Source organism: Nylanderia fulva, unplaced genomic scaffold (genome assembly GCF_048542155.1).
Source record: "Nylanderia fulva isolate GAGA-0341 unplaced genomic scaffold, ASM4854215v1 Scaffold109, whole genome shotgun sequence".
In the NCBI taxonomy this organism is placed as follows: Eukaryota; Metazoa; Arthropoda; class Insecta; order Hymenoptera; family Formicidae; genus Nylanderia; species Nylanderia fulva.
Window position 1 is genome coordinate 258,393 of NW_028189291.1, and position 13,468 is coordinate 271,860.

Sequence of the window (13,468 nt, forward strand, 5' to 3'; positions counted from 1 at the left end):
CCGGGCAGGACAGCAGGCGCAGAATGCCCTATCTTATTTTTATTAATTTATTCTTAGGCTTATTATTGTCGGTCGGAACGATACGTCGTTGTATGACTCGGCAATACAGGCACACGGCTGGGAGCCGAGCGAGTCCGACGGTCGACGAAAACAGCCGAACGCTGTCGCGCGAATATATCGCGACCGTATAAAAAGGAGAACAAGATCCTAGACGAAATTATTCTGTCTCCTGATCTGAACTCCGCCGGGTCTTCCGACCGGTACCCAGAATATGAGGTAGAAATTTACTGTGCCACTGCAGCGCCATCGCTGCACTCTGAGGACGTTCCAGGAACCCGGAAAATCTGTCTGAGTTGACATCGAAGCCAAAGCGTACTCCGCCTCTCTCTCTCTCTCTCTCTCTCTCTCTCTCTCTCTTTCTCTCTCTCTCTCTCTCTCTCTCTCTCTCTCTCTCTCTCTCTCTCTCTCTGTCTCTCTTGCACCGATAACCGCATTTCAGAATTCAGCTCGCGACTCTCGCGACGCGCCGTCCACACTCTATCGTACCTGACGTCTCGCATAGGGGTACGCGTCTTACTTAAACGTAGGATTCCAAAATCAGTTGTGCCCCGCTACGCACCCGCGACCAGCTTCTCGTGATTTCTTATCAACGCGAAACCGTAACTATCCCCGGAAGTGGCCGGCTGCCATCATTCTAGTAACCCCTATCCGCGCCGGAATACCGATTCGCCTCGGCCGTATTAATAGCGTGAACCCGAGTAAATATATATAAACATCTACATACATGCGAATCCGCGTATCTCGTACGTAATCTTGTCGGCGCGCTATAATTTAGCACCCGATTGATCGTATTTTATATTCTCGCGCGGCTAATCATTCCTTACCGATTAATCCGTTGTATATTTTCGTGCATCGGTCATTACTTTATATGTTTTCCGTGCGTTGTCTAATTATTCCTTTGTATATTGTTCATGCGTCGATTACTACTTTGTATGTTTTTCGTGCGTCGCCTAATTATTATTTTGTATATTTTCCGTGCGTCAATTATTACTCTGTATATCCTCCGTACGTCATCTAATTGATTATAGCGATACATAGTCACTTTCTTTTTTTATTATTATCTTGTATGTGCTCCATGAAATTAATAAACCTATTAAATTAAATCAAATTAATCGCGAGTTCTGTAAAACCCTTTCACGAGCCCTGATCGCAGCTGAGCCGCCCGACACTCGCGAAAAGCGATCGTTACAATTTATTAAAAAATTTTAAAGGTTCCTTGATATCAAAGATATATATTAGGAAATAAACCGCTGTAGGAGTATGAACACGGATGTCTTTTGCGTTGATTGTATTAAAAATTAATTATTTGCTACAATTAAACATTGTTTACGAGATACAAATTTTTACTTCATATACTGTCAAGAAAACTAAAAACTTCTAAAAGAGACTGCGCAAGCGGATTTGTGATATCTTAAAAATTGACAGTTAGCTCTTTTACGTATAAACAATTGTTTATAACGTTCGACTACAAACGAAAGGAAAATCACTACAAACAACTACAAACGATTTTAAAGTAAACTGCGCAAGCAAATTTACAATATCTTAATGTTGGGTGCGAGTTATTTAAAAAATTCTTTTTCATTCATTTATAAAAATACAAACAAAATTATTGTTCAATTGATACAAAGATTCGCTCGTATATTGAAATACAAAATTGATAAATGAAAGGCCACCTTATCGAGCAATTATTAGAGTTGTTCAGTTCAATAGCATTTATTTCATGTATAAGTTATTAAGCTACAATCATTCAATATGACAACTTGCGCAAAATATACAGTCATTCTAAAATAATAAAATAAACGTTTCGACCGCACACGGTCTTCTTCAGTATAATTACAAAATCATAAAAAAATTCACATAATATCGAATTTAATTTTAGTTATTCAGAGTCGAGAGTTTATGAGCAGTTACGCGTGTTCTAATCCGTCATGTCCAACAATGTTCGCCTCAATATGATCTTTGATTTTACTCAGATCTCAAATAGTTTCATCATTAATATGCGAGAAATTAAAACGTTCCGTAGGCGCTGCGATTAATAAAAAATTAACGATTAACGTTGTTCAGTTCAATAGCATTTATTTCATGTATAAGTAAAAGTAATACCATTGAAGAGACTTTTTGAAATTTTTGTTTAATTTTGATAATTTTTGAAATATCGGCATGCACAAATTAAATTGAACACTCTGCATATTATGTATACATATACACTTTCAGTTATATTGCCTTTTTCACAAAGGATTAATTTTGTAAGTAAATTAAAATGACAATACATACATAATAATAATATACGAAATAAAAATAAAACTATTATAAATTATTTATCTGTAAAATTAATTGTAAATACTTACGTCATTTAATATAATTTTAACTGCTTCTTCGGTACGTCCAGATATAGCTACAAGCCTAGGTAAATTATTATCTGTTCTACTGATTTTAGTTTTCGGATTTGATTTTAGTAATATGTGGCAATTAGCACCACCAAATCCGAAAGAATTAACCCCGACATAACCACCATCCCATTTTGTCGGTTCAGTTACTATTTTTACTCTTCCTTCAATAATAGCAGTCATATTTTTTTGTGGACATTTACAATGTATATTAGGGGCAATTATACCAGTTTCCATGGCTATTAAAACCTTTAAGAGATAAATATATTTCTTATGGCAATAATATCTTTAATAATAATAATAATATGTAACTAAAAACGACTGACAAATAAAAAATACTGCACAAATTTATACATATGTAGTATTACATTATATATTTGTAGCTTTATTTATTAGCTTTATTTATTGTGAACTCACTTTTGCAATTTGACAGTGACCGCTAACAGGTTCGGGGTGTCCAATATTTGATTTCACTGAACCCATTAACAGAGGAAAGTTTCGTTTGGTGCATAAAGTTTCATCAATAGCTTGAAGTTCTATCGGATCGCCGGCTAAAGTACCAGTTGCATGAGCCTCCATATAAGATAACTTAAGAAGCGAGATACCATATTCTTCGTAAAATTCTTTCAATAACATTTTTTGTTTGTCATATGATGGAAAAGTAATACCTTCTTTTTTAAAACCATCACAGTTGGTTTTACCATAAATATAGGTTGCATAGATTCTCCTTGTATCTCTTGCTTTTTGTAGATACAATACTACAGCTGCATCACTACGCATGTAACCAGTTCCTTTCTCGTCGTAAGGTTTACAATAACCATCAGCAGATAGAACTCCTAAAATAATATCAGTAGTTCATTTATTTTATATAAAAGAAATCAATATAAAAGATATAATTTTCTTTCTTATTTTTAAAATGTTTTGATTAATATACCAATAAAATAAACAAAATAATTAGAATTTTGAAAAATAAATAGACGAATTAATCAAAAACAAAAACTATTGGATTTAGAGAAACGTAAAATATATAAACGTAAATAAACAAACATTGATTAAATGCTATACAAACATTGATTATATATAATATTATATATAAACATTGATTAAATAGGTTGTTCTATATGGAATGTCCGATGTCCGATGAATGTTTTGCAATGTAAACTTTTTAAAACTTTCTTTGTTATACTTCCTCTTTTTATACTTGTACATGTTTTATATATCATTTTAAAACTCAAAAGGAAGAGGGCCAATAAGCCCAATTTTTGGGCTAAAGCGTCGCACATTTTTGATCGCATATTTGTATAGTTAAGGTCGAAAGCTTTCCAAAACACCCTATGAAAAGCTTTTTACGTTGAGGAAAGTGAAAGTTATAAGTCCTCAAAGTTAAAGAAACACATATGCATGAAGTAGACTGTCTTAATTTTGTGTGTATGTGTGTGTCTGTGTGTGACAGATTGAAAATATATACATGTATTTGTTATTTTATCCTCCTTTTTTTAAATACGGGCTTGGAACCGTCAATGGCAGAATTACTTTTTTTGGTTTTTTAAAATAATTTTTAATTTTTTTGTTTTTTGTATATAACATCAGCTTTATTGGCCTTCCTTCCCTTTTTATATCTGATTTTATTTTATCTAATTGATTTTGAATGTATTTTCTTCAACATTCTTTTTAATATGAATAAACGTAATTTTTGTGTTTTTCTTTTGTATGAATAGAAAAGTGGCCGTAATGTTGCAGCAGCCGCTTGAAACATTTATTTCAAAATATTTTTTTCATCATACTTTTTAATATAAATAAATGTGATTTGTGTACTTTCTTGTATGAGTAGAAAAGTGACTCTAATGTTTAGCAGCCGCTCGAAATATTAATTTGGCGGCAACTCTGTCGACAAACGCAATAGTATAAAAAATTAAAATTTGGAAATAAAAGCCTTATAAATGATAATCGTGGATCTGAGACTATTGTTTATGATTGAAGGTGAAGCATTAATTTTTAGAAAACGGGCGTATTTTTTCGTAAATTTTTGTAATTTAAAGTAAGAATTTTTATATCTTTATTATAATGTTGTATTATGAAAAATAAGTAACCCTTATAGAGCCAAAATATTGGCTTCCTGTCCTATAAAGGTTAAAAGTTGAAGTGGATCCAAATTTTATACTGGTGCGTTTATTAAAAGTTTTTACACCGAATGCAGTATCAATGTTTCGACCGGCGCGCGCGTGTGTGTGTGTGTGTGCGTGTGCCTGTGCTACTGCAACATTATGGCCACTTTTTTATTCATACAAAAAAGCAGGCGAAAATCACGTTTATTCATACTGAAAAGGATGGTGAAAAATATACATTTGAAATCAATTAAATCGAAGAATAAAATCAGATATAAAAAGACAAATTTCGAGTTTTAACATGATATACAAAACATGTACAAATATAAAGATTTTAAGAACTAAATAAAAAATGTAAACATTAACCAATAACTAAACTAAAAATTATAATCGTTTATATTAAAATAAAAATTCAAACATGTATAATCAAGCCAACTGACGAGCATTAAAATTATTGAAAATAATCTATAATTTTTATTAATTTAAAAAATCACGTAAAAAGAAAGAAATAATTAACCACATAGTCAAAATTATTTAATTGATCTTAAGAACAAACTTATAATTAAAAGATATATCAAAGTATCTTATCCTAGGATAAGGTACTTTGAGATAAGATGGTATGGAACAATTAAGTGAGAGGTGTTAAAAATTACATTATTCTTTCATTTATTATAATGGGATCTCGGATAATTCCATGCTTTTCACCGATGGAATCAGAAGAGAATTATTTTCTACACGTATTGTTTTCCCTAAGCTTTGAAAGCGGTGAAAGGATTTATAGATGGGAATTAAAGATGTAATAGAATGATGATTGTCATAGTTTATCTATATGGTTAATCGACTACACATTGTTATAGTTCTTAATGATTTTATTCGCATTGTATTAGATACTCACGAATTAATTTTAATTTTAATTTAATTATTTTATTACACTGAAGAAGGCTGTGTACAGCCAAAACGTTTGTGATTCTTCTCTAATTTTATTATATTTTATATGTTAATTTTAATAATAAATATGTCAAATATATTGTATTTTAATTATAAATTTGTTCTTAAGATCAATCAAATAATTTTGACTATATGGTTAATTATTTCTTTTTTTATGTGATTTTTTAAATTAATAAAAATTAGATTATTTTCAATAATTTTAATACTCGTCAGTTGGCTTCGTTATACATGTTTGAATTTTTATAAAGATTTGTATTGACAAGAACACTTAAAATGTTTACATTGCAAAATTGGACATTTCATATAAAACAATGTAATATTAAAAAAATTTTTTCAAATAAATAGACAATAATATTTTAATAAATTTGATAAAAGACTGTTAAGAGCAGTAAATATAAAAATTCAAATTATGTTGGACAGAAAGTCATATATAAAAAAAAAAATATTCTTTAATATAATGTTTACTAATAAATTACAATAAAAGGTGACAAAAAAGAATTAAAACATAAGTACTCTTTAAATATAAATATAAAGCGAACGTTTCGATCAATGTTTTGACCATTATCAACGCTGATTAAATTCTGAATTTAACAAATAATAAACGGTGTCATAACGGTAATATATGAATCAAGTATAGTAAAAAACGTCATAAAGTATGTAACGCATTAAAATACAATAATGATTAACAATTATTATCGTAAGAGAAAAAGAAAACATGATGTAAAAATGCAGAAAAGCGATATTTCTCCAACATAGTAATAATGTGATGGATAAAAATCTTAGATTGTGTTTCTACTCCGGTTATTAGACCCGATAGATACATAATGAAATAATATTTTCATATTTATATTCCATATTAAATAATATTTCATATTAAATAATATTTTATTTCTCGCGGACGCGTGGTATGAGGAACATTGGCGCGTGATATACTGACAAGGGAACATTTTCAAGTATAAATAATCGATCTTGATGAAATTTTGGCAGATATGTGGAGAGGTCAAAAATAAGTTTGACGTAAATTTAAAGTATAAGACAGACAATAAGAGTCGATTGCGGAAGACAGTGCGTTATCCCAACGAAACTAAATTTTTTTGTTAGAATTAAATATCTGTGCACAAGGCACCAAATTTTACTTGGTCACTGCCGAGATTTTAAAATATGAAATAATTTCATCTTTGAGATTTAATTTCAATAATCCTTTAACCCCCCTACGGAAATAAATAAATGCAAGAGAAAAATATAGATCCGAAAGTCGCTGAATCGGGAATCAAACCCGAGACCTTTTGCTTGCCGGGCGATTGCTCTTTCAATTCGGACCAATATTTTTCTCGCCTATTTCTTTACAGGGGATGTTAAGAGAAGGAACAAGGGGAATTTCTGAGATCCCAACCATAGAATTCAAATTCCTTAGTTTCCAAATTTTCTTTCTTTCTTAATTGTCGCAATAACATCCCGTTTAACTCTATTGGTCGAGAGAAATGAAGTGTAGATTGTGGTTTAAAAATTGAAGAGCTGACTTAAAAATACTCTTATTATTGTTTCGTCGCGTCTGGACCTAAGACGCTTTGATGGGGGGTGGGGGGTATAAACATTGAGAGAAATATTGATTTGTAAGTGTCTGAATAGCTCAGTTGGAAGAGCAGTCGCCCGGCAAGCGGAAGATCTCGGGTTCGATTCCCGATTCAGCCGACTTGCGGACCAATATTTTTCTCGCCTATTTCTTTACAGAAGATGTTAAGAGAAGGAACAAGGGGAATTTCTGAGATTCCAACCATAGGATTCAAATTCCTTAGTTTCCAAATTTTCTTTCTTTCTTAATTGTCGCAATAACATCGCGTTTGGCTCTATTGGTCGAGAGGAATGAAGTGTAGATTGTGGTTTAAAAATTAAAGAGTTGACTTAAAAATACTCTTATTATTGAATTTATTAAGATAATAAGTAGACAATACAAAAAAATATAATTATACGAGAATAATATAGACTTTAATATAAAAAAAATATACTCAGAACGCGGATAATATAAAATATAATATAAAAGAAATATAATTAGAACGCAGACAATACAAAATATAATATACACGAAATATAATCAGAACGCGGATAATATAAAACAAATAATATAATGTAAAACAAATCATAATCGAAATACGAGTAATACAACGGAAATTACAGAGATTACGGAGTAATTGAATCGAGTGCGGTTCCGGTGTGTACGCGGATTTATCCGGTCGGTCGGAAAATGTATACCTATATCTATCGGTGGTCGCAGACCATTAATACGGTCGTGGGCGGACCGGTATCTCGACGCGTGTAGGGATACCGAAAATGATACGTAAAACCGCGGATATAAAAAAGTGTGGGGCGAAACGCGTACGCGTCGCTAATAGTGATACCCCCACTCGGGGGGTAAGACGCTCTATCGGCGAGAGAGAGTGGGCGGCGCGTTAATGAGAGCGTAAGAATCATTGTGCAAATAGTTATTTGCAGGCGACGTGTCACGGTCGTTCTGCGGGTAATAGGATGCACCGACCTGTTGCAATTCAGCAACGCAGGGGACTTTAGCTTCTCCTGAGAAGTCGGCGCAGTAAGATTCGGAGAGAGAGAGCGAGATAGAGATAGTCGGTTTTTGAGAACGTTCGAGAGAAACCGAGGATGTTCAATCTTGTTGCCGGCTAATTTGGAAAAATCTCAGGCTCGTGTACGCTCTTGGAAATGCTGCGAGATTCGCAGCGGAAACCGAATATGTTCGACCTCGTATTTCCTCGGGTACTATTCCGTTGATCAGAAGCGGTCGGAATCAGGGAACGGAATCTCCTCTGTTCGGTTTTTCGACTCTATTTATAGACCTGCGGCGGATTATTCGGCGGCTCGAAATTAATATATTATAATATAAGAATTTAACGGAACTTTGCTGCCGGCGGTATTCGGCTGTTTCCGTCAATCGTCGGGCGGCCTTGGCTGTACATGTATGTATCGTGCTATGTACGTATACCTTGTGCCGTGTACAAATTATAAGTCGCTTCCGCGACTATTATGAGAAACATTAGGGTGGCGCGTATGCGCTCGCTGCATTGTTCGGTCGGTGCTCGCCGGGCGCAGCTTTCCGACCTGCAGTCGGAAACGATGGGAGAATGTATCGTCACATCGTTAATCTTGTAAATTCGCACTGTTAGCGGTCCAATACTTATAAAATTATACACATCTTCGAAGTCATTGTTAAGATAAAATTTTTAATAAATTCCCAAAATTATTAATTTTAGTCACTAGTTATTGAAATAGGAGAGTAGAAATAATCAACCAGAACTAACGTCCTATTTTGTTTATTAAACCTTCATTACGTTTGGACTATGTGGTTGTGGTCCTTTCACAGTGAACACTAGACACTTTCAAGTGAACACTAAAAAATAATTATTAATATGCGCAATTCAAAAATTACAAAAAATTAACACTAAACAATAAACTAAATTACTACAATATATATCATTAAATTAAATTTTCATAAGAACAATAATGTCGATAATTATTAAAATTAAATAAATATATATATAAAGTCAAACGATTGAAAGTACGGAACAATAAGCAACACCTCACGCCGAAGGATCGTCAAATTATAAAGTAATTTTAATAAGCAGATTTACACGACCTTTATAATTTTGTTGTACATGTTATTTAAACATTCTGTATCCCTCTATGAATTTATGTTATTATTTTGTTTTTTAATTAAAAACATTGCTGCTATCTCTTTTTCTTAAATGTTTTTCCGTATGTAAAATGTCAAATTTTTTCTAATCGAAATCATGATTAAATTCACATCGGTGCTTACTTACAACTGCGAATTATGATGCAATTTTATGTTTTTACAGTGCTCCGTGTAGCAACATGTCTCTTTGTTTGTTCAACATACGATGCACTACAATTATTACAATTTAATTTATACACAACGTTAGTTAAGGAATCAGTCGACAAATTGTCCTTTCCACATTTAATCAAAAAATTAAGCTTTTTCGGTATCATATAAACAACATTTAATTCATATTTCATTAAAGAATGTAAGATGTTTTCGTTATAATTATTCACATATGGGATCGGCATATATGTTGCTTTCGACCTTTCGTTCATTGCAATAGTATCAAGGTTATTCGAACTTTTTGTGTTTTTTAAGAATTTAATTCTTTTGTAAAAATAGCAATTGACAACTTTTTTGGGGAAACAATTATTTTGCAAAATATTTTTCATTATCGTTAAATTTTCTTTTTGAAAACGTTCGTCAGATAGTAATAAAGCATGGTCCACCAAATTATAAATCGTATTAATTCTATATTTTAAAAGATGACTTGAAAGAAAATTTGTATATCTGCCTGACCACGTTGGTTTTCTAAACCAATTTGTTATCAATTTATTATTTTCACAACGTACGACAGTCGTATTTAAAAAATTTAATGACGAGTTACATTCGATCTCATAAATAAATTTTAGTCGCTCATGGTAATTATTACACGTCGATAGAACTATGTCTAACTTTTCGGTGGGTATTATTGTAAAAATATCGTCCACATATCTGTAATACACTGGTATCGAAAAACCCAACACGCCCAAACAATACGATTCCAAGTCAACCATAATTATGTCAGCTAAAATTGGGGATAAAGAAGATTCCATTGAACTACCATAGATTTGTTCATAAAACTGTCCCTCAAATCTAAAACTTGTTGAGTCCAAAATCAAACTCACTACATATAAAAATTGTTCTAAATTTAAATTTGTATTACTTGATATGTTATTCCAACGCGTTTCAATACCCTTCATAACTAAATCCTTAGGAATGTTCGTGAATAGCAATGAGACATTTAAAGAAATCATTATTTCGGAATCATTGATCATTCTATCTTTAATATTTTCTGAGAATGACCATCCATCTTTTATGTGCAACTTTGGTTTCTTGATAGAGCAATGTATAATGTTATGAATATAATTTGCTAAATTATAAAACGGACTATTAAGTGAAGATATAATGAGACGCAATGGAAAACCCTCCTTATGTATCTTAGGAAGCCCGTAACATCGTGGTAAATTCCCGTTTGTGCACTGCAAAGTGTTATATGTTCTATCATCGATAAGACCATTAGATCGCCATGATTTTAACAATAAATTTAGTTTATTCGTTAGCGGTTTTATAGGATCTTTTTAAAGTTTTCTATACTTACTATGATCATTAAGTAGGAAGCTCATTTTTTGTAAACACTCTATTCTGTCCATGACTACGGTTGTTTGTCCTTTGTCTGCACACGTAACTAAGATATCCTTATTCAAATTGAAAAACCCTTTACAAGTCGAAAACCCTTCTAAAATAAATCTGTCTACATAATTGGTGTGTTTTTATCACGTAAAAATTTAGATAAAGAGTCAACAACTGCATTCCTAGCGTCTGACTTATTTTCTCGAGATATTTTTAAATCATCAGCTTCAAAATTTTTTATTACTTCTAACGTGTAAGTAAGTCGACCTTTCTTATTTGATTGTTGCATCGGAAGTCCAAAGTTTTGACCCAGACTTAAAATGTTCTTAACTTTGTCAGACAAATCTTTGTTACTGATGTTAACTAACCATGACAAAAAGTCGCCCTTTACGCACATGATGGGATTTTAGAAAGGGCTCCCTTTTCACGCACCGGTCACACAAAATATCGTAGCCAACATGTGCAGGTCATAAATCGGCTAATCGTGCGGATTGTCACACTCGGCTTTGCCTCGTGCGCCAAACTTCCGCACTTTCGGTCGATTTACGATCCCCCGCACTTGTTAGCTAATATACTATTAAATTTACAATTCACATTTTTACTGTGGAAAATAATGTTCACTTTTTGGTTTTTTTATATGTGCGGGCATTAAATCATACCTTCGACATCTTAACAAAAAAATCAGTTGTTGATTCAATGAGTAAAATCTCTTATAATCTATGATTTCATGATAGTCGTGATCCTATTGCCGTACTGTTTTTTAATATATTAAAAGAAATCCATAATTTTTAATATTGTGACGTTGCTCGTAGAGTCCTTTACAAGTTTCGAGAGATAGTATCAATTGTTTCTCCGATGATCTTTTATGGCGATCTTTACGTAACTCGGTGGATCCACAATTTAATACCAATTTCTAGGAATTTAAATTCCGTGCCTGTCAATGCGTATCGTCTTCCTAGTATACAAACCGCACGTGGCTTCAACAAAACACTATAAAAATAAGTTAAAACAATTTGTAGAAAAAATAAATATTAGAAATTTATAATACAAAATTGAAAAAAATTACACTTACTCGTCACATTTGTTCTCACACGTTTCATCACGTCTCGGCATATAATTATTCATGCGTCTGCCGTCACTGCTGCTGCTTCTTATGATGGAGTACATTTCGAGGGTATTAAAAAAGTGAACCACCAGTAAGAACAGTTAACGAAAGACTGATCTTATAAAGAAATTAATCGAGTAACGCTCATTTTTAAACGTAATGCGGGTTAATAAAAATTAGGAGAAAGGATAAGAAAAATTCTTAGAAACAATTCGTGAGAAGGGAGAGATAGAGCAAAGAGAATTTGTTCATTTATTATATAGAATATATCTCGTGAGGGAAAGGAGAAAGAACAAAGAGAAATTTTTTAAGAGTAGTGGGGGTACAAAAAATTTTTAGAAATACGATCGCGTGAGGAGTAGTTGAGAAAGAACAAAGAGAATAGTATGTAAACAATATTTTTATTCAAACAAAGGATATGGTGAATCATCACGATTTGTCGACCACCAATTAAATAATTTAAATATATTTTGTAATGCACAATTTTTTACATGTTTATTACAACGTAGACTATATGTGGGATCTAACTTATTTAAAGCAGTTATATCTTTATAAGCGGCATCCAAGGTCTTCATGTTGAAACCGCTTCTCGCATCATCATCCATTAAATCAGCTAGCCATTCTCGCTTTTTGAGTCCTTTTACATACACGAGAGAGAACTCTTCTTTTTTGTCTTCTCGTAAACGTTTATTTACCCCAACAATAGCTGCCGGTCAAGCGCTAAGCCATGCTGTATGGCTATGGAACATTTTTATCTTCCCATCGTAAACCATGATGATGTTGAGTCAACCACGAGGCTTGACGTCTCTCTGATTTTATGAGCACACCCCATGGCACAGGACATACGAAGAAATAATGTGATAGAATAAATCCTCTTCTCAGATTCTCGGGATTACCGCTTTCTTCACAATAAATCGTTTATTGAAGATAAATCCTTGCAGATTTATAAACGTTGGTACAGACATGACGCTCTCTCTCCCCCTCTCTCTCTCTTTCTTTCTTACTCTCCCCCCTCTCCATTCCCATCTCCCCCTCCCACCCTTCCTCGCTTTTCCCCCCCTAGGCATTTTATCTGTAACAATTTTTAAAATTATTTTTTTAAACTATTTTTATATATAAGTTAAAAATTTTTAATTAAGGATATATCTAAATTTTAAGTTAATGTTTATGAACTAAAATAAAAAAATTTTTATTAATAAATATTGCTTAATAATCGGTATGTCAAATTAAACAAATATAAAAATGAATCCTTTATTATCTTTTATATGTCTATACACATATAATCTATACATATTACTTACTGCAACGTGTCTTGAATAGCTTTGTCTCTTTCTCACTCACTTCTTTTCTATAAATAGTAGTCAGGATATAAACTAATCAGAAATCATCATGCGGTGTCCTAACTCTTACTTAAGGAACTCTAATCACGAAGCGGATTATTAGCGGAATCCTTCGAAAGCTTGAACTGTATAGAATCTGTACCATGCAAGCGTAAATGACTTTTTTGTTCACGCAAAGGAAATCCTCAGAAGCATACCCGCGGGACCGGCCATAGGGTTTATGTAAGATTGGGAACATTAGATCATATAGTATATGGACTGCGTATTACCCTATCTTTCCATTA

At 32.6% G+C, this 13,468-nt stretch overlaps 1 protein-coding gene across 3 annotated transcripts in view; it reads right to left on the reverse strand.

Moving 5' to 3' along the window:
* Positions 1-1,811: 1,811 nt before the first annotated feature.
* LOC114931010 (very long chain fatty acid elongase 7-like) overlaps positions 1,812-13,468 on the reverse strand; it is a 72,760-nt gene continuing 61,103 nt past the window's right edge. Inside the window, exons 4-7 of one of the 3 annotated variants that reach the window (XR_014925386.1) lie at positions 3,116-3,283; positions 2,865-3,035; positions 2,409-2,696; positions 1,812-2,086 (exon numbers count right to left, since the gene is read on the reverse strand). Coding sequence is in view for 2 of the 3 variants with exons in the window: in XM_085485672.1 (XP_085341798.1) it covers positions 3,206-3,283 (78 nt within the window). In the remaining variant the exon portion in view is untranslated. Of the gene's footprint in view, positions 2,087-2,408; positions 2,697-2,864; positions 3,036-3,056; positions 3,284-13,067; positions 13,193-13,468 lie in introns of those variants that run through there. The other 2 variants (XM_085485672.1, XM_085485677.1) reach the window with 2 other exon arrangements.